Raw genomic sequence first — 24128 nt, forward strand, 5'->3', positions numbered from 1 at the left:
TCAAACTCAGATTGTCAAGCTTGGTGGCAAACACCTTTACTGGCTGAGCCAACTTGTTGGTCATTTAAATAGCTGTTTTAAAAACATATATAATAAAAAAAATCAAATAATAATCTTCCCTCTTGCTGTGTCTTTGTTTTAAGTTATCCTTTGACCTGCTGAAGGACATCTTTGTTGCTCATAAGATTTGGCAGTTTTGAATAAAGGTACTCTACTGTGTGAATTTTTCTGAGGACTTAAATTACTGGTTCATTTGGGTAAATATGAAGGAGTGTGATTTCTGGATCATATGCAAAGTCAGCACTTGGTGTTGTCAGTGTTTGTGGTCTGGTCATTCTAATCAGTTTGTGTTGGAACAGTGGCATCTCGCTGTTCTGACTGTCAGTCTCCTGATGCTCTATGCAGGTAGTATCTTCTCATATGCTCTCTTGCCATCTGGATATCTTCTTTGGTGCTATGTTTATTCAGATCTGCTGCCTATTTTGTAATTCGGTCATTTGTTTCTATTTTTGACTTTTATAGTTTTATTAACTTCTTTCATACAATATATTTTCATCATATTTTTTCCTCTCTTCAACTCCCCACAGATTCTTCCCACTTCCCTATCCACCCAACTTTTATGTTCTTTTCTCTCTCAAAACAAATAAACTTAAAAAATCAAAACAAACTAAAAAATGAAACTAATAAAACACATATACACAAAACAAAACAAAGTGTACAAAAATCCATGGAGTCTGTTTTGTGTTGGTCAACTACTTTCAAGCGTGGGGCCTGCTCTTGAGTGTGGTTGGTACACCCAGTGAGACTCCATTTGAAAAAACTTGTTTTTCCTTTCCTATCAAGTATCAGTTGCAAATAGCTTCTTGGATGGGGGTGGGACTTTGTGTCTGTGTTCCCTTCTTGGTTATGGGATTTTCTGGTTTGAACCTGTGCAGATCCTGTACATGCTTTCATAGTCTCTGTGAGTTCCTATGTGTATCAGCCTTGAGGCTGGAAAATGCTGTTTCCTTAGAGTCATCCCCCACCTCTGGCTGTCTCTTAGAATCTTTCTGCCTCTTCTTTACATAGACTTCTGAGCCTTGAGGGGAAGGGTTTGGTAAAGACATCCTGTTTAGGGCTGACTGTTCCAAAGTCTCTCACTCTCTGCACATTGTCCAGTTGTGGATCTCCATGTTAATTCTCATCTATTACAGGAAGAGTCTTCTCTGATGAGGGCTGAGTGATGTCTGTCTATAGGTGTAACAATATGTCGTTAGGAATCATTTTATCGTTTTGTTCCTTTAGCAGGATACTAGTAGTACTAGGTTTTCCTCCAGGCTCATGACCTGTCTAGCCTCAGGTTCTTGGCCACTTTAACAGAGTCGGGTATGGGTTCTTTCTTGAGGAGCGGGCCTTGAAACCAATCAAAAGGTGGTCAGTTACTCCCATCACAGCTGTGCCACTGTGGCATCGGTGTAGCTTGTGAGCAGGCCTCTGTTGTGGGCAAGAAAGTTTGTAGCTGGGTGATGTTGTGTACTTTCCTCTTCCAGTAGCATGCCTAGAGCCTTCCAGCACCATGTGCAAGTCAGGAGAGGTGAAGAACCAGCTCTATTTCTCCATTTTCAATGGCATTGTTTCCTTGTTTTGACTTTAAGAGTTTTTATGTGTATGTTGAGTACAAGGTCTTTGTAAAATTGTTTTAAATACTTTCTTTCAGTCTCTGTCTTATCTTTTTATTCTTTTGACATTGCCTTTTCCAGAGCAGAAGATTTTAATGATCTAGCTTTTTCATGGATTAATTTTGCCATATCTAAATCATATAGCTTTGTCTGTTCTAGTATCTTCTAGGAGATATGTGGTTTTTATGTTTGGTACTATAAGCCACTTTGAGAGTTTTTTTGTTTTTGCTTTTTAAGACAAAGCCCAGGCTGGCCTGGAACTCGGTGTATCTGAGAATGATCCCAACCTGCTGTCCTTCCTCCCTGCACCTCTCAGTGCTCAGATTACAGTTCCCACCATGCCTAGTTTAGAGGTGGGTTTTTGTTGTTTGTTTGTGATTTTGAACATAGGATCTTGCAGTATAGTCCAGATTGCTCTTGAACTCAATAGTCTTTCTGTTTTAGCCACTGAAGCTCTGGAATTATAGATAAGTGCTATCATGCCTGGCTGCATATTTTGAGTTAAATTTTTATAAGAAATACAAGGTCTTTGTTTAAAGTAATTTTTTTTGGATGAAGATTTCCCCAGCACCATTATTGAAAAGGCTATCTTTTCTTCATTATGTTGCCTTTGCTCCTTCTTGAAAGGTCAGTTGATTGTATTTATATACTTTTGTGTCTTCAGCCCTCTGTCATTTTTCTCCTCTTATATTGTAACTTTACAATAGGTACCTACAAGAGGTATCTTTTTACCTCTTCACAAACTTTAGAATGAGTGTATCTGTGTCCATAGGATCACTTGCTGAATCATACTGGAATCCCATGCTCTGTAGACAAGGCTGGGAGAACTAGCATGTCTGTAGCACTTAGCTTTATAATTTGTCATGATTTTTAAAATTGATTCATTTATTTTATGTGTGAGTGTTTTGTTTATATGTATGTCTCTGTACCACCTGCATGCATGACTGTTGCCTACACAGGCCAAAAGTGGGAGTCAAGTCCCCAGGAATTGGAGATATAGACAGTTGTGAGCCACCATGTGAGTGCTGGGAATCAAAGCAGGGTCCTCTGGAAGAGTGACCAATGCTCTTAACTGCTGAGCCTTCAGCGCTGGCTTCCGATCTCTCTCTCTCTCTCTCTCTCTCTCTCTCTCTCTCTCTCTCTCTCTCTCTCTCTCTCTCTCTCTCTTACTAACATAAATATAATTTTTTATGCTCTGCTTTTTCCTTGTTCCTTATTGACATATAGGAAAATGACTTTTTATATTACCCTGCTGTTATTATTAGTTCCAAGAGTGGTTTTGGTGATTCTTTCAGAATTTCTGTGTAGATGAATATATCATCTTGGAACAAAGACCTTTCCTTCCTAGCCTCTAACCTTTATTTCCTTTTCTTGTCTGATTGCATTTGCCAAGACTCCTGATGCAATGTTGAGAGAAAATGGTTGAAGGACCATTCTTGGTTGTTTCTGATCTTAGAAAGGAAGCTTACAGTTTCTCACCATTAAGTATGATCTTAGTTGTAAATTTTTTTGTAGGGGGTGGATAGGGCATATAGAGGTCAGAGGTGGGTGATGTCAAGTGTCTACCTTTCTCACTTTCCACCTTATTTTTGAGACAGACTCCCTCACTGAACCTAGAGTTTGATGTTTTGACTAGGCTAGCCCCTTGGATCTTCATGTTCCCATTTCCCAGTGCTGGGGGTTACCACACTTGGCTTTTACACAGGTCCTAATGCTTGCAGGCACTCTGTGCACCAAGCTATCTACCCAGCCCTCTGAAATGGGTATAACACCTGTCTTCTAGTGTGAGGATTGAATGAAATGGAGAAATATGTATGACACTTAATATTTTGTCTGGCATTTAATAAAAATTACAGTAAGGACTCTCTCACTGCCACAATGTTTAATAAGTAGAGGACACATGGAGAAAGAAGATGAAAAGTTAATTATTGCTGGAGTGAAGCAGGAATCATCTTGGGCAAGACTTTTTATTCTCAGTAACCATTTTTATGCAACTCTGGGTACACAGTTTTATAAGTAGAATATATTTATTTTCTTAGGTATAAATTTTTGCCACATATTAAAGAGGAAATTGTCATACTAATAAAATGGATGTACTTATTTAGTTTTACATAAATAATTAAGCATTGACCTGAATATTTGACCTTCAGGACATAGAAGATTTTCAACCCTTTTCAGAGTTGATATTTTGACCTGATAATCATTAATGCTGAGAATGCATTTCAAATAAATACATAGTACAAAATGGCTGAAGTGTGTCCAGGGCCTTGTTAGATGTTACCAGAAATTTTTTGCCAATCCCAAAACAAAATGTATTTCATAGTTTTCTGTTGTTGTTGTTATGTTCAACAATAGAACGTAGGTGTTTTGCCTGCATGTGTGTCTGTGTGAGGGTGTCAGGCTCTGGAACTGCAGTTATACACAGGTGTGAGCTGCCATGTGGGTGCTGGGAATTGAACCCAGGTCCTTTGGAAGAGCAAACAGTGCTCTTAAATGAGCCATCTCTCCAGCCCCTATATTTAATAGTTTTAAAATGAAACTCAAGTTAGCAAATCTAACAACAGTTTTTAAAAATAAAATATTCTAACACAATACAGCCTAAAGATTTACTAATTTGGAACTTACTAGGTGATACAGTCTTAAGATATAATTATACCCTGAGGAATGATATAGGAACATACAGAAGGTCTTTGTTTTAAAAACAGGAAACTCTATGAAAAACATTGCAGTTTTGCAGCAAAACAGTATTCTCAAATCTCTGCTGAAGCACTTCATTCAATGACACTAAATTCAAGGCTGTGGGGAAGTCATGTTGTAATTTTGAATTTTCATCATTAGGTATTTAGAAACCTTTCACTGTTGCCAATTTTTTATGACCCCTCTATTAAGTTGTATAATTTTGTATGAAAGTGTGGCATATAGTTTAAATAATTGGGAGCTGGAGGACCATGACTACTAAATTAGCCACCCTAAAGAAGACTGTCATCAGTCCTGTTTCTGATGAATGGAGATACTTTGGGAGCACAGGGAGCTGGACATAGTAATAGTGAGTTTTGGCCAGGGATACCAAGGGGCTTAGCAAATGGGGCAGTTCTGATGACAGCTCAGACACCACATAATCAGAGGGCTCCACTGGGGTCACCTAGCCCTTGCCTTTTTGAGATGGAATCTCACTGTACACTCCAGACTGCTCTCAGATTTCACCTGCCCAAGTGCAGTAAGTACAGCTCTGAGCTGTCATGCCCAATGTAATTATTATTTTTGCTATACCATAGCTCAGGCCTAGAGCCTAGTCTTGCACCTGCTGGTCAAGCACTTGACTGCTGAGCTACATCCCCAACCCCTATGTTATTTCTTCTCCTCCTCCCTTCCTTCCCTCCTCTGCCCTTTACCCCCTTCCTCCTCCTTGTGATAGTTCTTTACTACGTTCTCCTCATTGCTTAAGTATGTATATGCATGTGTGCCTGTGTGTGATCCCGTATGTCTGTATTTGATCCTTTGTGTCTGTGTGTGTGAGCCTGTTCACCCGAGTGCAGGTGCTCCCAGAGTCACAACGGGGTATTGGATTACCTGAAGCTGGAGTTACAGGCAGTTGTGAGTTGCCTGATGTGGGTGGGTGCTGGGAACTGGACTCTGGTCTTCTACAAGAGTAATACCTGCTCTTAACATTGACCCGTCTCTCCATCCTATTTTGTTTTTCAAGATAAAGAATCTTATGTATCCCAGGGTATCCTCAAAATCCCTGAGTAGCCAAAGATGGCCTTGAATTTCTCAACCTCCTAAGTGCTAGAATCATAGACTTGAACCATGTTACTTTGACAGACCCTGTATCTCCCCCGCCCCCATCTCTCCTTCTCTCTTCTTTTTCATTAGTTGACTTTAGGAGCAATTTCCTTCTGGCTGAATATCTTCATTATTCAGTTAAATAAATTCATTTAACTGAAACCAATATGTCTCCCTGTAGGCTTGATGTCTAACCTAAATCTTATGACACATGGCATAATCAGTAGAGAATGTTTATTTAGCAAGACTACTAACCTTAAAAACATCTGCTTAAGACTTTTATCACTGTTTTCTACTGGATAATCTTCATATTGTTCTAGATTTATACTCTTGACCTTAGAAAATAATTTGAAAGTTACTGATTGTTTTGCAGGTGGCATCAGAAGACTTAAAATGATGTTGTTGACAAATAGTTTAAAAAAATTTTTTTTTGCTTTTTGTTTGTTGAAGAAATTAAATATTTGTTCTTTGATGGAGGTTGTGTGTTTTAACTTGAATGCAAAAAACACTTTCTAAAATAATCATGGATCAGCTTTATAAGCATGAATTGATAACTGCTTCTCATTACCTGCTTATAAGAATTAAATGATATGACTTCCATTAATTTAGCAACTGCTTATTGCGCTACTACTTACTGTTAGATGTGTTAGATTTGGGGTATGAGAAATGATAAACATAATAGAGTCTTCAAGAAACCTACAGGGTAGATTTGGCTGAGGAATAGGGAACAGATAAATAAATAGGTCACCATCATGCTTTGTATTAAGAGTTACAAGGCATCCACTCCCAGCTCTTCTTCCTACCTCCTTATAAAATGAGGATAATATTATGTACCTTTGTAAAGGCTCTGTGTTGATTAAAATAAGGTAGTATCTTATCTAAATGAATTGGACATAGAATGTGAAACATGGTGCATTTTCAATAGGTGTTAGTCAAAAGAATATGTGGAAGCACAGAAACCGTTTTTAAACCAAAAAATTGATAGCCTAAGTGGCAGAAAGGGAAGACTTCCTAAACCTAGGTATTAAAGAATTACTAGGATTGGTATGAGATAAGGATGGAATTTGAATGGGGAAGGAGGAGACGGGAATTATAGCCTAAAGGACTGGCATTACAAAAGTGGTGATTTGTGAGACAGTATGACGTTTCTGATGTGATCAGAGCTAAATAAATGGCAAGATGTAAGCCTTAAGACATAAAGACAAGATCATAAAGAGCTTAGTGTGTCAGGAGGAAGTTGGACTTTATACTGAGAACACTTAGGAGCCCAATTAGAGGTATTGTGGGAATAGATAAGACTAACTGCTAGGAGGTTTTTGAAATAAGACCAGAAGAGAGTGAAATTAATTTAAAAGTATGTATTAAACCCTTATGAGTCAGTTGCATTACACAAATGACTAGGTTCGGTTGATTCAGCCATTCTTCACAGTAGCAGTAACTGCCAGTCATTGAATGTTTATACTGTTAGGTATGACATCGAATGCTTTAGAGGTGTAGGCTCATTTGCTCATTTCAATGACTTAATAGGTAGATTTTATCCTTTTTGTTTTTAAAGATGAGAAAATGAGCCCTAGAAAGGTTAAGTGATCTGCCTAACATAAGATTACATTTTTTTGTTTGTTTGTTTTTGTTTTTTCGATACAGGGTTTCTCTGTGTAGCTTTGCACCTTTCCTGGAACTCACTTGGTAGCCCAGGCTTTGGAGACCAGGCTGGCCTCGAACTCACAGAGATCTGCCTGCCTCTGCCTCCCAAGTGCTGGGATTAAAGGTGTGCGCCACCACTGCCCGGCCATAAAATTACATTTAACCAGTGGCAAAACTGGGCCTTTATCCCAGATTTGGTGGCTCCATCTCCTAATTTTTAGAAATCTTTAACATGGCCTGTCACATGTGACAAGGCCGCCGAGATGGTAAAGAGTAGAGGGCAGTTTGAAGAGGGGATTTAAGGAAATCTGTGGCTCGTGCTACCAAGTGAATGAAGTACTGTTAAATACATCTCCAGGAAGGAGGTATGAGTACAGGATACATTTAGACCGGGGTATATGGGCTTTAGGTATGTGAAAAAATATCCAGTAGAGATTCCAGTAGGAAATGTTAAATTCTTCTTCCCATTGTTATCATTATCATTAGAGATGGGATCTTGTGTAGTTCAGCTTGGTCTAGAAGTCTCTGTAACCAAGGATGACCCTGAACTTCTGGACTTCCTGCTTTTCCCTCCTGAGTGCTGGGATTCCAGGTGTGAGCTGCCCTGCCGAGTGTCCAGCCCAGGTTTATGCCATGCAAGCATCCTACTAACTGAGCTATATCCCCAGCCTCTGTTAAGTTAATTGCTAAGGAATACTACTTTCAGAGTCAGGGAATAGGAGCCCTGGAAAGTGTTGAACAGGAAAACAGTGTGGACAAAGATTGAGACTGTGCTAGATTAGGCTTAGATTTAGTCCTGTGGGGCAAAGAGGCAGACTTAATTTCCTTGAGAAGTTATTTTTCTAGCAGAGCACCTCTTTCATTTACGAATAAACCTGTTTCTTCATCTTAGAAGAATTGCATTTATTCGAGCATGTTATTAGTGTTGGCAAATTTCTGTAATTGCACAGGAGGAAGGTCCAGGGAGTCAAAAGATAACCCCTATTTTTAGTTGTATGTTTTTATTTTAGTTTCACTTTGTAAAGGATTAGTGACATGTATGGCCTTACCATATAGAAGAAGACTGAGAGTTTTTGTAGAACAAGATACTGCACACCTTTAATCCCAGTACTAAGGAGGCAGAGGCAGGCGGATCTCTGAGTTTAAGGCCAGACTAGTCTATCGAGTTTCAAGCCAGCCAAAGCTACTAGTGAGACTCTGTCTCAAATAAAACAAAACAAAAATATCACAGTTTTTGAGTTGTTTGCTAAATTAGAAGATTATTATTTTTGTATTATTTTACATACAGTTTCATAATGGTGTCAGTTTGTTTTTTATAGTATACTTTAGAAGTTTAAATATTAGTATCTACTTGTTTAGTTGTGCAAATGCCCAGTATATTGAATTTATAGACCAACTTGCAGGCTCTTGGATTCTTACCTCTTTTATTGAAAATTTGACATTGGTTTCAGAATACCTTTCATTATTACCAGAGAAATGTTGTAATAGTAGTCACACCATTGTCCTGACCTCCTCTAGTTTCTATTGTGTATCAGTAAAAGGTATGTTTGCATAAGAAGCTTTGAAGACATTAGAAAAATAGAAGCTTGTATGTAGAGCAGATTACTTATCAACCTGTGAGGTATCCAATGGAGATGTCAAATTGACAGGTAGACTTGAGTCTCAGGGACATAATCTATGACAGTGCTGTGGCTTTGTGAGTTACAGGTGGCTGTGGGTGGTAACTGAAGCAGAAGCCAGAGATTAAGTCACATGGGGTGAAAGAATATCATGAGAAAAGGAAAACACCTACTGGAGCTTTAAGGAGATATGCTTGCAAAGCAGACAGGGAAGGATGGGTCCAGAAAGGTGTATGAGGAAACCCAGCAGAAGCAATGCATTCAAAGGCCAAGAAAGAAAAGATTCCAGGAGGAAGGAGTAGTTAGCAAGTCAATAAAGTCAGGAAAATGCTCCCACAGTTCCTCAGCTTTTTTTTCAGTGTTCCCAAAAAGCCTTTTTAGACATTTCCCCAACACACTCTAAAATTTTAGTCCACAGGTAGAATGCATTTTTGTTCATATACTGTTCCTCTTTTGGAGGATCACAAACTGTTGTAATACTTAATCCTTTGTCCCTTTGGGACAGCATTGCCTATGCAGAGAATGACCTTAAAGAGCTGTTTTTTACTGGAGTGCTCAATCTGTGAGCTGTTTCAGAGGGGTGAAGAAATGTAGAACTGGAGGCAGAAAGTTGAGGTAACTTTCTGAGGAGAAGGACATCTAAGTGGAGGCAGGGAGTTAACGCCATCAATTCTGTTCTATCAGTGGTACCTAAGATGTCAGCTCAAATAAAGAGAACCATCCTAGTAAGAAGGAATTTCATATGGTTTATGCTGCTGCTTGTAGTGTCCAAACTAACACATGGTTTGAATTTGACGCTGATCTTTTCTGTTGTCACTCACTTGGCTCTGTTTATATTTCATCATTGAAAACCTCCCTCTGCTTCCTCAGATTTGCTTTTATGACAAAGTCAGGAGTTACTGACGGTAACAAATATGAATGTTCTCGGAAGGATGCTTCTTATCTGACTCCCTTTTGAAAAGTTCTTCGGTCAGTGGTCTCTGGAAACTCACCATAGGCACACCAAAAGAATGTTTTACCAGTCCCCCTAAATGTTCTCAGTCCAGTCAAGTCGATCAAGATGAACCATTACAGAGCAGAGTTGAGGAGGGATGCTTGAATGGCCATCATGATGTTACGGTTGTAACCACCCTCAAAGCCCCTGTCACCATAGCATAGTTCATAGTAAAATAATTAAGAAGTAGTGAGCGGGGCTGGAGAGATGGTTCCGTGGTTAGATAGTTAAGTAGTTAGGTAAGTAGTTCAGTTTGATTCCCAGCAACAACGTGGCTAACAGCCATCTGAAACTCCAGTTGCAGGGGATCTAATGCCATCTTCTGACCTTGGTGTGCACCACGTGCATGTGGTGCACAGACAGACATGCAGACTAAACATCCACACACATAAATCAAAATAAATAAAATCTCTTTCTTTAAAGTGGAAAAAAAGAAAAGAAAAGGAAGAAAAAGCAAGCAAGGTGGTACACACCTTTAATGCCTGCACTTGGGAGGCAGAGGCTGGCAGATCTCTGTGGATTTTAGGCCAGCCTGGTCTACAGAACAGGTTTCAAAATAGCCAGGGCTACAAAAATCAACCCTGTCTCAACAAAACAAAACCAAAAAAAAAGTTCTTTACATTTATAGATCCTAGCCAAACACCTGTGATCTTTGGCTTTTACCTCTTAAGTTTGCACTTTCAGTCTTTTCCTTTCATTCTCTAACTTAGGTTGAGAGCAGCATAGGTTAAAGTCAGTGCCTTCTCTGTATGTGCCTGTGCTGGGTTTTTCCACATCACCTAGCTCACATTCCCAAGTTCATTGCCTCACATGCCTTTAAATCTTGATCTTCCCTGGTGTAAAGAGATTCCCTGTGCCCAGATTGCAATAATGAGATGTCTCACCTCTGCCCTGTTACACCTTTCAGTTGTGCTGCAGGTTCAGGCGTACCATAAAAACAGTTTTTATGCGCTTTGAGAAATACTCAACTGAGATTTATAGGGGTAGCTCAGAAAATACTAGCAAATGTGGGAAGGCAGTTGTGAGAAAATCCTTGTTTAACGTGGCCGTGTCTCTCTCTCCTGGGAGTGGCTAGTGGTTACCTCTCAGAATACGGATGAATTAGCTCCACACTGACAACATCCATGCCTATTATTCTAGTGCCTGATCTTTTAGTTTTGTAGTATGGTGTCTAGACCTTAAATTTAATCTAACAAAATGGAGACTTTAATTCCCCCCCAGAGCTTACAGTCTGCCACAAATAGATAGAGGCCTAGAATTTTTAGCAGAGTTTTTACTTTATTCAAGAAATATGGGTCTGGGGGCTGAGGGATGATTCAGTAGTTAAAAGCACTATCTGCTCTTGCAGAGGACCTGGATTGGGTTCCCAGCACCCATATGATGGCTCACAACCACTCCAGTTCCAGGGTATCTGATTCCTATGCACATATGCACATGTAGACAAAACACTCAGACACATAAAATAGAATAAATAAGTCTTCGGAAAAAGTATTTGCTAGTACTGGGGTTACAGATATATGCCACTGCACCTGGCTTTTTCACGAGTGCTGAGAATCCAAACTCAGACCTTCAGGCCAGTATGGTAGACACTTAATGACTGAGCCATCTCCCCAGCACCAGAAGTTGGTATGTTTTGACATGTGTAACACATGAAACCACCACCAGTGTCACGATAGTAAACATACCTGTTGCGCTGGCTAGTTTTATGTCAACTTTACACAAGCTGGAATCATCTGAAAGGAGGGAACATCAATTGAGAAAATGCCTCCGTAAGATCAAGCTGTAGGGCATTTTCTTAATTAGTGATTGATGGGGGAGGGCCCAGCCCATTGTAGATGATGCCATCCCTGGGCTTGGTAGTCTTGGGTTCTATAAGAAAGCAGTCTGAGTAAGCAAGTAAGCAGCAACCTCTGTGGCCTCTGCATCAGCTCCTGCCTCTAGATTCCAGCCCTACTTGACTTCTTGTCCTGACTTCCTTCAGTGGTAGACTGTGCTGTGGAAGTGTAATCCTAATAAACTCTTATCTCTCCAACTTGCTTTTGGTCAAGGTCATAGCGATAGTAATCCTAACTAGGGCACCTGTCATCCCCAGGACTTTTGTCATGTCCCTTGGCAGCCTTCTGCACCCTCTGCCTCTAACCCAGGCAACACTGGTTTGCTTTCTGAGTGGACTGGTTGCATATTTTAGACTTACATTCAAGCATACTTTGGAGATATTATGGGTTTGGTTCCCAACCACTGCAATAAAGTAAATATCACAAAAGATAGTCACATGAATTGTATTCCCAGTGCATATAAAAGTTATCTTTATACTATAGCATAGCCTATTAAATGTGTAATAACATTGTATCTAAAAATATATAATATATACACTTTCAGTAAAAATACTTTATTAGGCCAGGTGATGGTGGCGCACGCCTTTAATCCCAGCACTCGGGAGGCAGAGCCAGGCGGATCTCTGTGAGTTTGAGGCCAGCCTGGGCTACAGAGCAAGATCCAGGACAGGCACCAAAACAACACAGAAATCCTGTCTCGAAAAAACAAAACAAACAAACAAACAAAAAACTTTACTAGATGGTGTGGTGTTATACGCCGTTAAGCCCAACACTGGGGAGGCAGAGTCAGGAAGATCTCTGTGATTGGAAGCCAGCCTGGTCTACAGCGCAAGTTCTAGACCAACTAGGGTGACATAGTTAGAACCTGCCTCAAATAAATTCCTTATTAGTAAGAAATGTTGACAATCATGTGAGCCTTTGACAAATTGTAATCTTTTTGTCAGTGGAAAGTCTTGTCCTTGTGTTGATGGCTGCTTACTTATCAGAGTAAATGGTTACTGAATGTTGGAGTGGCTATAGCAGCAGTTTTTCTTCTTTAAATTTATTTTTATTTTGAGACAGGTCTCTCATTTTGTAGTCTAGGAGTAGAACTTTCTGTAGCCAAGACAAGCCTTGATCTTCTGCAGATACCCAAGTTACTGTACTTGGCTAACAGTTCCTTGCAATCAGATAATGGTACCATTAACTGACTCTTCTTTTCATGAAAGATATACTTTTGGCACATGGTACTATTTGATAGCATTTGCCTGCAGTAATCTTCCCAGAACACTTACAGTTACTTTGCTCAGATCCATTTGATCTGTTTATCAATAGGAAGTATGGAAATAACTTTGATCTCTTCATATATCCCCATCAGAGCTCTTGGCTTGGAGATCCAAGTTCATTATCAACAATGAGTAAATTTTTTTTTTTTCCGGAAGAGTTTTCTGTTGTTTCTTGTTTTCCCTAAGAAGTATTTCTCGACAGTAGGCTTAAACTGCTCAGTTAATAGGCTGGGGATGTAGCTCACTTGGTAGACTGCTTGCCCAGCATACATACATCCCTGGGCTGATCTGTAGCACCACAGAAACTGTGTGATGGTACACACCTGTGATCCCAGCACTCAGGAAGAGACAGGACCAGAAGTCATCCTTGATGTTCCATTTAGCCTTAATTAGTCATCTTGACACAGCCTGGAGTTCTTTGAGAGAAGAAGCTTCAGTTGAAGATTTACCTGGATCAGGTTGGTATGTGGGTGTATTTATGAAGAATTGTCTTGATTATTAATTGATGTAAGAAGGCCCAACCCATTGTGAGTGGCACTGTTCGTCAGGCATGTTGTACTAAGCTGTATAAAAAGCTAGCTAAACATGAGCCAGGGAGTGACCCAGAGAGCAAGCCAGCAAGCCGCATTCCTCCATGGTTCGGACATTAGGATCCTAGTTGACTTCCTGCCCTTGACTTCCCTTTATGGTGGACTGTGACCTGGAAGTATAAGATGAAATAAAGTATTTCTTCCCTTCAGAAGGGATCAGAATGCTTTATCACAGCAACAGAAAGGAAACTAGAACACTTGGCTACATGAGGAATTCAGGGAACACATGGAACCTGTCACAGAATTTCTTTCCAGTAAACATTTTAAATGGGTGCTTTGTCATTTAGGCTTTGTATTAGGATACAAGCAAAGTAGACTTAGTATAGTCCTTAAGTCTGTAAGGGTTTTCAGATTGGGAAATGAGCATTGGCTCTAACTTAAAGGAGCCTTAGCCCCTAAAAGTCATCTCATCCTTTGAAGCTTTGTAGACAGGCATTGACTTGGTCTTAAACAAATTTCCAGTGAAAATTGTATTCAAGCATTAGTATTGGGCATATATTTTCTTTTCTCTTGGCTAAGTACCTGCCAAATAAGAGGTGTGTATTTCAGTCTTAAAAGAAGCCGTTAAACTGCTTTTCAAAGTGATTGTACCAATATTACTACATGCAAAAGAAAGCCACAGATCAGAAGTAGATCCAATCTAGAAGAGGTGTCTTTTAAATTTAGCCTTGCACAAAGTCTCAGGACATGAACAAAATAGAGACAAATTGTTTGCAAGAATATAATATGAATTGCCTCTGTTGGGTTCCCAATAGAGTTGTTATTTCTGCCTGAGACATTATGAGCACAGTTTTTACTACCTACACCTCTGTCAGCATTCTGAGCAAAGAGAATCAAACAGCATATTAAGAGGGCAACATAATATTACCAAGTGGGTTGTACCCCAGGGACAGAATTGATTTAACCTTCAAAAGAAGGAATGGAGTTCGAGAGGCAGTGAGGCTACATGACCACAACGCAAAATCCAACACCTGGTTAGAAAATTTTAAAAAGTTTTTCAACAAATTGGAAAGAGAAAGGGATTTATTTACTTTGATTAAAAAAAAAAAATCTGTTGAAAAACTTACAACTAATGTACTTCATATGAAAGACTAAATGTTTTCTTTCCAAATCTGAAGCTGCCCATTCTCGTCACAGCTACTCAAGTCATACTGAAAATTCTAGTCAGTGCAATCTGGCAAGAAAAAGAAATAAGACAATTTAACAAAGAAGTAAAGCTGCCTTTATTTGAAAATGACGTGATCACTTTGTAAAACTCCACTGGAAGTTGAAAGCAAGTTTAGTAAGGTTGCAGGGCACATTATTGATGTCTAAAGCTAAAACAAATGTGCATTCCTGTATGCTGTCAACAACCATAAATGGAAATTTCAATACAGTTTCATAATAGACCAAAAATAGACAGAATAGGGATTGGGAATTTAGTTCAGTAGTAGAGTGTTTACCTAGTAAGCACAGGGTCCTGGGTTCAGCCCTCAACTCCAGAAAAGAAATAGACAAAATATATTACTTTGTTATATGTATGATGAGAGATACTAACTTGTGCTTTTGTTTTTTTCTGATTTGGGAGTTTTATTTCTTTGGGTTTAAGGGTAATGCCAGTGTTAGAGAATAGTTGAGAAGCAGTTTTTCTTCTTCAGTCTTGTTGGATGAGTGACAGCTGGCTTTATTTCGTCCTTAACTATTTGGTAGAATTTACCTATAATCTCATGTGGTTCTGTACTTCTCATTGTGAACATCTCTAACTGCAGTTTCATTGTTGCTAATAATAGTAACATGTTTCTTTCACATTGTAACTTCATCCAAGTTGGAAAATTTATTGGCATAAAATTATCCTGAGTCATCTGTGTTACAGTAGAATCTGTAGTGATAGCATTTTACTTTTATATTAGTGATTTGTATCTTGGCCCTCACAGTAGACTGACTTAACAGTTATCAAAGAGCTAACTTTTCATTTCAGTATTTATTATTTTTCTTTTTGCCAGTTTGTTTCAGCTCTCTATTATTTATTATTTCTTTTCTTGTACTTATCTTGAGCTTGATCTTCTTCTTTTTAATTTCTTAAAGTAGAAGCTAAGGCCTTTGATCTAAGGCCCTTTTTATTTTTCTGATATAGGCACTTAATGCTAGAAATTGTCTACTACATGCTTTCTTTTTTAAGTGTATATTGTGTGTATGGATATTTTGCTGCATGTATGTCTATGTACCATGTATGTTCCTGGCTTCTGCAGAAGCCAGAAAGGGGCATCAGATCCCTTGGAACTGGAGTTACAGACAGTTGTGAGCTGCCATGTGGTGCTGGAAACCCAAATGGATCCTCTGGAAGAGTAGCCAGTGCTCTTATCCCCTGAGCCATTACTCCAGCCTTACTAAATATTCTTTAGCTGTATCTAGTAAATCATTTTACCCAGCTAAAAATTCCTTTGATCTCAGCACTCAGGAGGCAGAGGCAGGCAGATTTTTGTGAATTCGAGGCCAGCCTGGTCTACAGAGTGAGTTCCAGGACAGGCTCCAAAGCTACACAGAGAAACTCTGTCTCGAAAAAAACAAAACAAAAAAAATCCTTCTAATTTCCATTTCTTTTTATATAATAAATTATTTAGAAGTATAGCATATAGTTCTCAAATATATTGGGTTTTCTAAAAGTTTGTTATTAATTTCTAATTTAATTCTATTATGGTCAGAGAATATATGCTGTGTATTACTTGAATCCTTTTGAATTTATTGACATTGGTTTTATAGTCTAGGGCAGTGGTTCTCAACCTTCCTAATGCTGTGACCTCATGTTGTGGTCACCCCAACCATAAAGTTATTTTCATTGCTACTTCATAACTGTAAATTTGGTACTGCTATGAATCGTAATGTAAATATCTGTGTTTTCCAATGGTCTTAGGTGACTTCTGTGAAAGGGTCTTTCAATCTCCAAAGGGGTCATGACTCACAGGTTGAGAACCATTGATCTAGCATGTTGTCTATCTTTGCAAAATTTTTAAGTTCAAGAGCTTTGTAGTAGGAAAATATTAGTATTCTTAAAATCTTATTCTATCAATGTCAACTAGGTCAAGTTGGTTCATAGAGCTTAACTGTATCATTTCCATTATTCTGTCTACTTACTGTCAGTAATTGAGAAAGGGACATTGAAATTTTTACATATATTTCAATTTTTTAATATTTCCTTATATTTCTATCAGCTATTACCTTATATATGTGTGCATATTCATACGTATTTTTGATATATAAAATATATACAAATAAAGATATAATTTAAAAATATTTTATATGTATAAGTGTTCTGCCTGTATGTATGTACCACATGTTTGGTGACCGAGGAGGCCAGAAGATAGTTTTAGATCCCCTGGAACTGGAGTTAAAGATGTTTGTGAACAAATGTGAGGGTGCTGGGAATTAAATTTGGGTCCTCTAGAGAGCAGCCAGTGCTCTTAACTGCTGAACCACTTCTCCAAACCCAAAGATAATTTTTTGTATGTGGTACTGTGGATTTACCTCAAGGTCTCATGTATGCTAAGCAAACCCTCTACCACTGGCTATATCCTAAATACTACATACTTTTAATGTCTACTTTGAGGTTTTAAAATGTTTGGAATATAGACCAAGTGTGGAGTATAATACCAGCAGCTTTAATCCTAGTACTTGGGAAACAGAGGCAGGTGGAACTGTATAAATTCAAGGCCAGTCTGGTCTATATTGTGAGTTCCAGGCCAGCTTCCACTGCCCTGTCCCTTGAGTCTTCCTTTGCAGTGGGAAATGACACTAGGAAAATGTAGTACTGGTCCCAAGTACTAGCCAACCAGAACAGTAGTGGAGTATGCACCCTAGATGAGGAAGAGTATGAGAAGACAAACCAAGTCTCTCTCTCTCTCTCTCTCTCTCTCTCTCTCTCTCTCTCTCTCTCTCTCTCTTTGATTTTTCAAGACAGGGTTTCTCTGCATAGTTTTTTTTGGTGTTATTTCTTGTGTTTTATCATATTTGCTTTTTAAGTTTCTTTGGTGTGAGGACAAATCTGGTCCCTGTTATACCATTTTGGTAGTGGCAAATGTCCTGCCTACAGGTAGCTTTAACCTGAGCCTGTTCTTGTGCTGGGATTCTTACAGAAAATGTCTTACTGGCCATTTGTCATTTCCCTTTGGGAGTCGATTTATATAGATTAGAAGACAACCCAGGGGCTGGAGAGATGGCTCAGTGGTTAAGTGCACTGACCACTATGGCCACTCTTCCAAAGGATACGGGCTCAATTCCCAGTACCCACATGGCAGTTCACAACTGTCTGTAACTCCAGTTCCAGGGGATGTGGCATCCTCACACAGACACATGTGCAGGCAAAACTTCAATGTACATTAAAAAAAAAAAAAAAGAAGAAGAAGATGATAAACTCAGGTCAACCAGCACAAACACTTTTTTAAATGTTCTTGGGAGGGAGAGGAGAGTTGGCCACACCTTTAATCCCAGCACTTGGGAGGCAGAGGCAGGCAGATCTCTTGAGTTCCAGGACAGCCAGAGCTATACAGAGACTCTGTCTCAAAAAACAAACAAACAAACAAAAAAGCTCTTGGATTGCTGATTTTCTGATTCCCTTTTTTGAGGGAATTTCTTGAGTTATTTGGATCAGGAAGCTAATTTTAGATAACCATTTTAGAAAATTCCTAAGTAAGTTTGGTTTCATTTTCAGAATTAAGAAAAGGAAAGAACAGCAGCGCTATGCTGAAGAGCAGAGACTCCTAAGAATGCACTGTCATGAAGAACCTTATTCAGAAGAGAAGATAACTGATGTTTTAGCCCAGTTACAACTTGAAGAAATAAAAGGAGCCAGAGAAAAACAGCACCGGAGAGAAAAAGAATATGTAAGGTGACTGATTTTAAATATCCTGCATGAAGTTCTGGCTCATATTCCTTAAGAGTCTTGGTTTAGCCGGGTGGTGGTGGCGCACACCTTTAATCTCAGCACTCAGAAGGCAGAAGCAGGCGGATCTCTGAGTTTGAGGCCAGCCTGGGCTACAGAGTGAGGGCTACGCAGATAAACCCTGTCTTGAAAAATCAAAGAGAGAGAGAGACTTGGTTTGTCTTCTCGTACTTTTCCTCATCTAGGGTGCATACTCCACTACTGTTCTGGTTGGCTAGTACCTCTTGGGACCAGTACTAACTACATTTTCCTGGTACTATTTCCCACTGCATAAGAAGACTCATGGGACAGAGTAGTGGAAGCTGGGTATAAAATCAGGCTTTATGTTTTTTCTCCTAGTAGTTGATTTGTCTGACCACACTGTACTTTTATAGATATGTAGAAGCTTTACGAGCCCAGGTCCAGGAGAAAATGAAGCTTTATAATATCACTTTACCTCCATTATGCTGTTGTGGGCCTGATTTCTGGGATGCTCATCCTGATACCTGTGCCAACAATTGTATTTTCTATAAAAACTACAGAGGTAAGTTTCTTAAGGAATAGTTGAGTTCTAATAGCATTCATACACACACACACACATATCGTAGTGATTGTGGTTCTGAAGAATTTGAGAACTCTCTCTCTCTCTCTCTCTCTCTCTCTCTCTCTCTCTCAACAGCTATGTAAGGCAATGAAAATTGTTATAGTTTCATTTCTATTAGTCCTCTTTATGGTGGAGAAGCATTTCCAGCTCATTATATTATATATAAGAGGACTTGGGTTCCAGCTCTTCCCTTAATTGAATACTATTAAGAGTTTGTCCTTTATGACTAAATTAGGAGTCTGTTATCCACATACTTTAATGGTGTCTAATACAGACTTGCAAGCATATATCCATATTAGACTGTCCATTCTACTGGTGACCCCAAGAAAAATGAGGAGCTCTATCAAGAGTCCCAAGTAGCCAGGCAGTGGTGATTCACACCTTTAATCCTAACACTTGGGAAGCAGAGGCAAGCAGACCTCTGTAAGTTCGAGGCCAATCGGGTCTAAAAAATTAGTTCCAGGACTGTTAACACAGACAAACCTTGTCTTGAAAACAAAACAAAAAAGTCCCAAGTAGAGAGAATGGAATCCTTCCTGAGGTTGCTAATGTTTCTTGTCCATCACTAACTATTGACTTACAGAACATAGGGACTCCATCAGCCTCACATAAACACTAAAAATGTTACCATTATTTACGTTTTTGATGGGCTTCATCTCTGTGATATGAATTTACCTGTCCTATGAATCTTATCACTCCCTTACTCTAAAACTTCTCCTCAAAACAGTATGAAATGCATGATGTATTTTATATACTTCTCTCTGGTCTCAGGCCACACTGCAGCCTCACCAAACTTCCTCTTACATGTTTGCATCTCATACACTTATTTCTCTACTTATAGTGCCTTTTTTTTCTTTCCTCCTATCAGTCCCCAAAGCCCACTGTAAATGGTACAGCTTTTCAAATCTTCCCAGTGTTCCTTAGCTGTTCATTCATATCCTTCTTTGTATTATAGTGACAATTTGTATATACCTGTGGTATGGAAGTACTTCACTGCACCTTTCCCTTTGCTACCATTTTCTGTATTCTCTTCACTTTCCTTCCAGAGTGCTTGCTCTGTTATAAGTACTCAGTAAATATTTATTCGGTGGCTAAACTGAATACCTGTGGCATTTTGGGTAAAGAAGCAGTACTGATAGGAAAAAGAAATGGGAAAATTGTATAGATCTGACTTTCTTCATGATTGTGCAAACCTTCATTTGCAGCATATAACCGGGCGTTACATTCAGTCATCAATTCTTCTGATATCTCCGAGGGGAATGCAACTCTTCGAAACGCCATTCGTAATTTTGCTTCTGTACATAGACGGACTTCAAAAAAAAGTCTCCAATGAGAGTCTGAAATCAGTGCCAATGACTGGTAGTATTTCCATCTTCCTTTAAAATCAACCACAAAAAAATGATTAAGGAAAGTTGTTAAAGTATGTAAGATGAATTATCTTAAAGAAAAACAGTCCCACATAATAACTGTTTCTAACTAGATAGCTGCCTTGGGACCAACACAGAAAGTTGAATACCAAACTTGTCTCTCATTTAGTATGTACCACGTGGAACCTGTTATTTTAAAAGTGATGAGAAAAGTAAGGTTTCTTCAATTCCTTCTGGCTTTTAAAAACGTGTCCTTTTAGCTTTCTCTTTCTTTGTCTAATTAGAGAAACTCTTTGAGGTTATCTTACTATCATCCCAAAATCATGCTTTTGAATCTTGACAGTATTCAAAGTGTCTGGGTGAAGCAGAAAAGGAATGGGCTGCTGAGCACTAATGGCCATCTGTATTGCCATTGGCTCTTCTAGTTTTGTGTAATAATTAGAGATGAGAAGAATTTTCATTTGGTGTGCTTAACATTTCTTTTTTCTCCTGTTTCTCTTACTTTTTAAATTATTGCCTCTTTTCTTGGTCAGTGACATTGGAGACAGGATTTTTTAATTTTATTTTTACTCTAAATTTTTTTGAGATTTTTTTTATTTTATGTATATGAGCGTTTGCCTGAATGTATGTCTGTGTACCATGTGTGTACATTGCCCTTGGAGACCAGAAAAAGCATCAGATCCCCAGAGACTGGAGTTAGAGGTGGCTGTGAGTACCATGTGGGTGCAGGGAATATTGGACCTGGGTCCTGTGGAAGAACAACTCATGTTTATACTGCTGAGCTGTCTCTCCAGCCTTGACTATTATTGTTCTATAATATTTACAAATGCCAAAAAGTCAAACTGTAACTTTTCAATATCTTTTATGTGAAATATTTATGATTAAATTCTGTTTTCTTTTTCTTTCTTTTTTTCTTTTCTTTTTTGAGACAAGGTTTCTCTGTATAGAGCCCTTGCTATCCTGGAACCCCCTCTGTAGACCAGGCTGTCCTTGAACTCAGAGATCCTCGTGCCTCTGCCCCCTGAGTGCTGATGAATACATTTCAGAAGGTATATATGAGGTCAAAGGAATAAAGTTCTGCTTCATTTTTCTATCCTTAAAAAAAAAATCTGCTGAATTATATACCTGGAACAAATGAAATAAATATTGCCATAGTTATTATGAATTTGTTATTTTCTTCACATTGTTTCTTGATGAAAAATTTTAAATGATTAAAAACAGCCCTTAGGCCGGGCGGTGATGGCGCACGCCTTTAATCCCAGCACTTGGGAGGCAGAGGCAGGTGGATCTCTGTGAGTTCGAGGCCAGCCTGGGCTACCAAGTGAGTCCCAGCAAAGGTGCAAAGCTACACAGAGAAACCCTGTCTCGGAAAACAAAACAAAACAAAACAAACAAACAAAAAAAAACCAGCCCTTAGGCTGGAGAGGTGGCTCAGTGGTTAAGAACATTGTTGTCCTTCCAGAGGACCCAGGTTCAATTCCCAGCACCCACATGGCAGCTCACAACTGTCTGTAACTCATATTCCAGGGAATCTAACACCTTCACACAGACCTACATGCAGCAAAACACAAATGCACATGAATTAAAAATAAATTAATTAATTTTAAAAAATAGCACTTAGGGTATGTCACAAAACAAAACAAATCAAAATAAAGGCCTACACTTCTAGCCAGAATGTTGAAAAAGAATCCAAGTACATGAATGAAGATTGACAAGTTATTTAACTACATTGATTAATTACCCAGCTCAGTCAGAGTCCTTGAAGTAAGTATATATTTTATTTAGTCTTAAAGAAGTATATTTTAACAGTTCTATTTAGATATGATTTGCCTGTGTTTAAAATATACATTCAGCAGCTTTCAGTATATTCACAACCCTTACTAAAGAAAACTCCATGATCTAGCAGTTCTGCTTCTGGGTTTATATGTGAAAGAATTGGAAGGAAGATCTGAAACGGAGGCTTGCACACTTTATCTGTAGCAGCATTACTCAGAACAGCCTGTGTGTCCATGGATGAATGAAGGGATTAAAAGTGTATGTACACTTGTAGCAGAGGGTTTTCAGGCGTCAGAAAGGATTCCTGTCACATGTAGTGACACTATTCTAAATAAAGTAAAGCAGTCACCAAAGACAAGTATTACAATGCTGTTCATGTGTGCTCCAGAAAGTAGTCAGATTTTCAGAAAGAGTAAAATAGTACCTTCTGGGAGCTGGAGTTAAGAGGACATGAGGCATTGTTGTTTAATGGTACAGAGTTTTAGTTTTGCTGGATGAAAATGCCCTAGAAGTCTCTTTCACAAAGTCTGAATATACTTAACTGCTGAACTATATGCTTAAAATATTTACAATGCGGGGCTGGAGAGATGGCTCAGAGGTTAAGAACACTGGTTGTTCTTCCAGAGGTCCTGAGTTCAATTCCCAGCACCCATATGGTGGCTCACAACCATCTGTAATGAGATCTGGTGCCCTCTTCTGGCCTGCAGGGATACATGCAAATAGAACACTGTATACATAACAAATAAATAAATCTTTAAAATATATATATATATATATATATATATATATATATTTACAATGCTAAAGTTTATGTGAGTTCTTAAAAATCTTTTTAAAACCATTTCATTATTATATTTTTTATTATAATTATTGCTTGTCAAGAGGTAGGCCAGAGGGGTATCAAGTCACTTGGAGCTAGAGTTACAGGCAATTGTAAGCTGTCTGTTGTGGGTGCTGGTAATTGAACTCAGGTGCTCTGCAAGAACAGTGTGTTCTCAACCACTGAGCCATTTCTCCAGCCCCTAGTTGATTTGACGTTTTTTAATATGTAATTTTTTTTTAGCTTCAAAAACACTGCAGTGTTCTAAACATATAAACATTGTGCTTGGGTACAGAGGGCTCTTGCACTTGCATTGATTTGGTGGGGTTTTTTTTACAATGAAGAATTCTGTAGTTTGTCTAAAAACTAATGTATATCTACTGTACATAACTTAAAAACCCAAACACTTCTCATGCTAGCTTCTCTCGTTTACAGCTAAAGAATGTCAACAGAATGCTATGTCACATAGAAAACCACAAGACAACCTGAAGCTGTTGGGAGCCATCACAGTGTCCTAGCCTCCCAGTGCATACATTGAACTACAGCCCTTCCAAAAGGCATCTTCCCCATGCCAAGCAAGGAGCATCAAGAGTTTGTTTTGTTTATTTTACAAATTACAGATATGTACAGTTTTCAACTCAGGGTTTTCAGCCAATAACCATGCTAATATCACCTCACAAACTGAAAACAAAATGCCAGAAACATCTTTAAATGCCCTATCATACCAAAGCAAATTGCAGAGTAAGGAGAACACAAAAGTACCTTTTCATTTTAAAATGTTTGGAAACATGTACAACTTTGTACAGTTACAGGAGCTCCAGATACATGTGTCCACTTCAAGTAAACCAGAGGCTTTGAGAAGCTGTGGGGTGACTGTGGTCAAATTGTAAATAAACCCAATGAGGAGAGTAGACAGAGCCCAAATACGATGTGTGGGTCATAGTACTCCCTCTCCGTGGCATTTGCAAGGAGACACATAAACACTTTTAGCTAAGAACGGTGGTACATGCCTGTAATCCCAGTACTGTGGGGAGGCTGATGCAGGGTGATCAGGAGTTTGAGGCCAACTGGCCTACATGAAACTGTCTCAAAAAAAGCCAAATAAAATAGTTGTTTTTCCTCCTTCCTCCTGCTGCTGCTCCTCATCTTCTTCCACCTTCTTGTGAAAAAATTCAGTGACGCCCTTTTTACCATGAGACTTTCCTTCCCTTTGACTTGTACTTACGACATCCTTCTCATATTTGTCCCTCTGCTTCAACACCTTACTGATGCTCGGCAG

The 24128-nt window shown here is 38.9% G+C and overlaps 1 protein-coding gene across 4 annotated transcripts in view; it reads left to right on the forward strand.

Moving 5' to 3' along the window:
- Ccdc15 (coiled-coil domain containing 15) overlaps positions 1–23922 on the forward strand; it is a 68406-nt gene extending 44484 nt beyond the window's left edge. For all 4 annotated transcript variants that reach the window (XM_037207612.1, XM_037207613.1, XM_037207615.1 and 1 more), the window contains 4 exons: positions 18073–18249; positions 18678–18826; positions 20092–20245; positions 23285–23922. In XM_037207612.1, coding sequence (XP_037063507.1) covers positions 18073–18249; positions 18678–18826; positions 20092–20219 — 454 coding nt within the window. In that variant the 3' untranslated portion in view covers positions 20220–20245; positions 23285–23922. The remainder of the gene's footprint in view (positions 1–18072; positions 18250–18677; positions 18827–20091; positions 20246–23284) is intronic.
- The last annotated feature ends 206 nt before the right edge of the window (positions 23923–24128 follow it).

The sequence above is a fragment of the Peromyscus leucopus genome, chromosome 7 (assembly GCF_004664715.2).
Source record: "Peromyscus leucopus breed LL Stock chromosome 7, UCI_PerLeu_2.1, whole genome shotgun sequence".
Taxonomy (NCBI): domain Eukaryota; kingdom Metazoa; phylum Chordata; class Mammalia; order Rodentia; family Cricetidae; genus Peromyscus; species Peromyscus leucopus.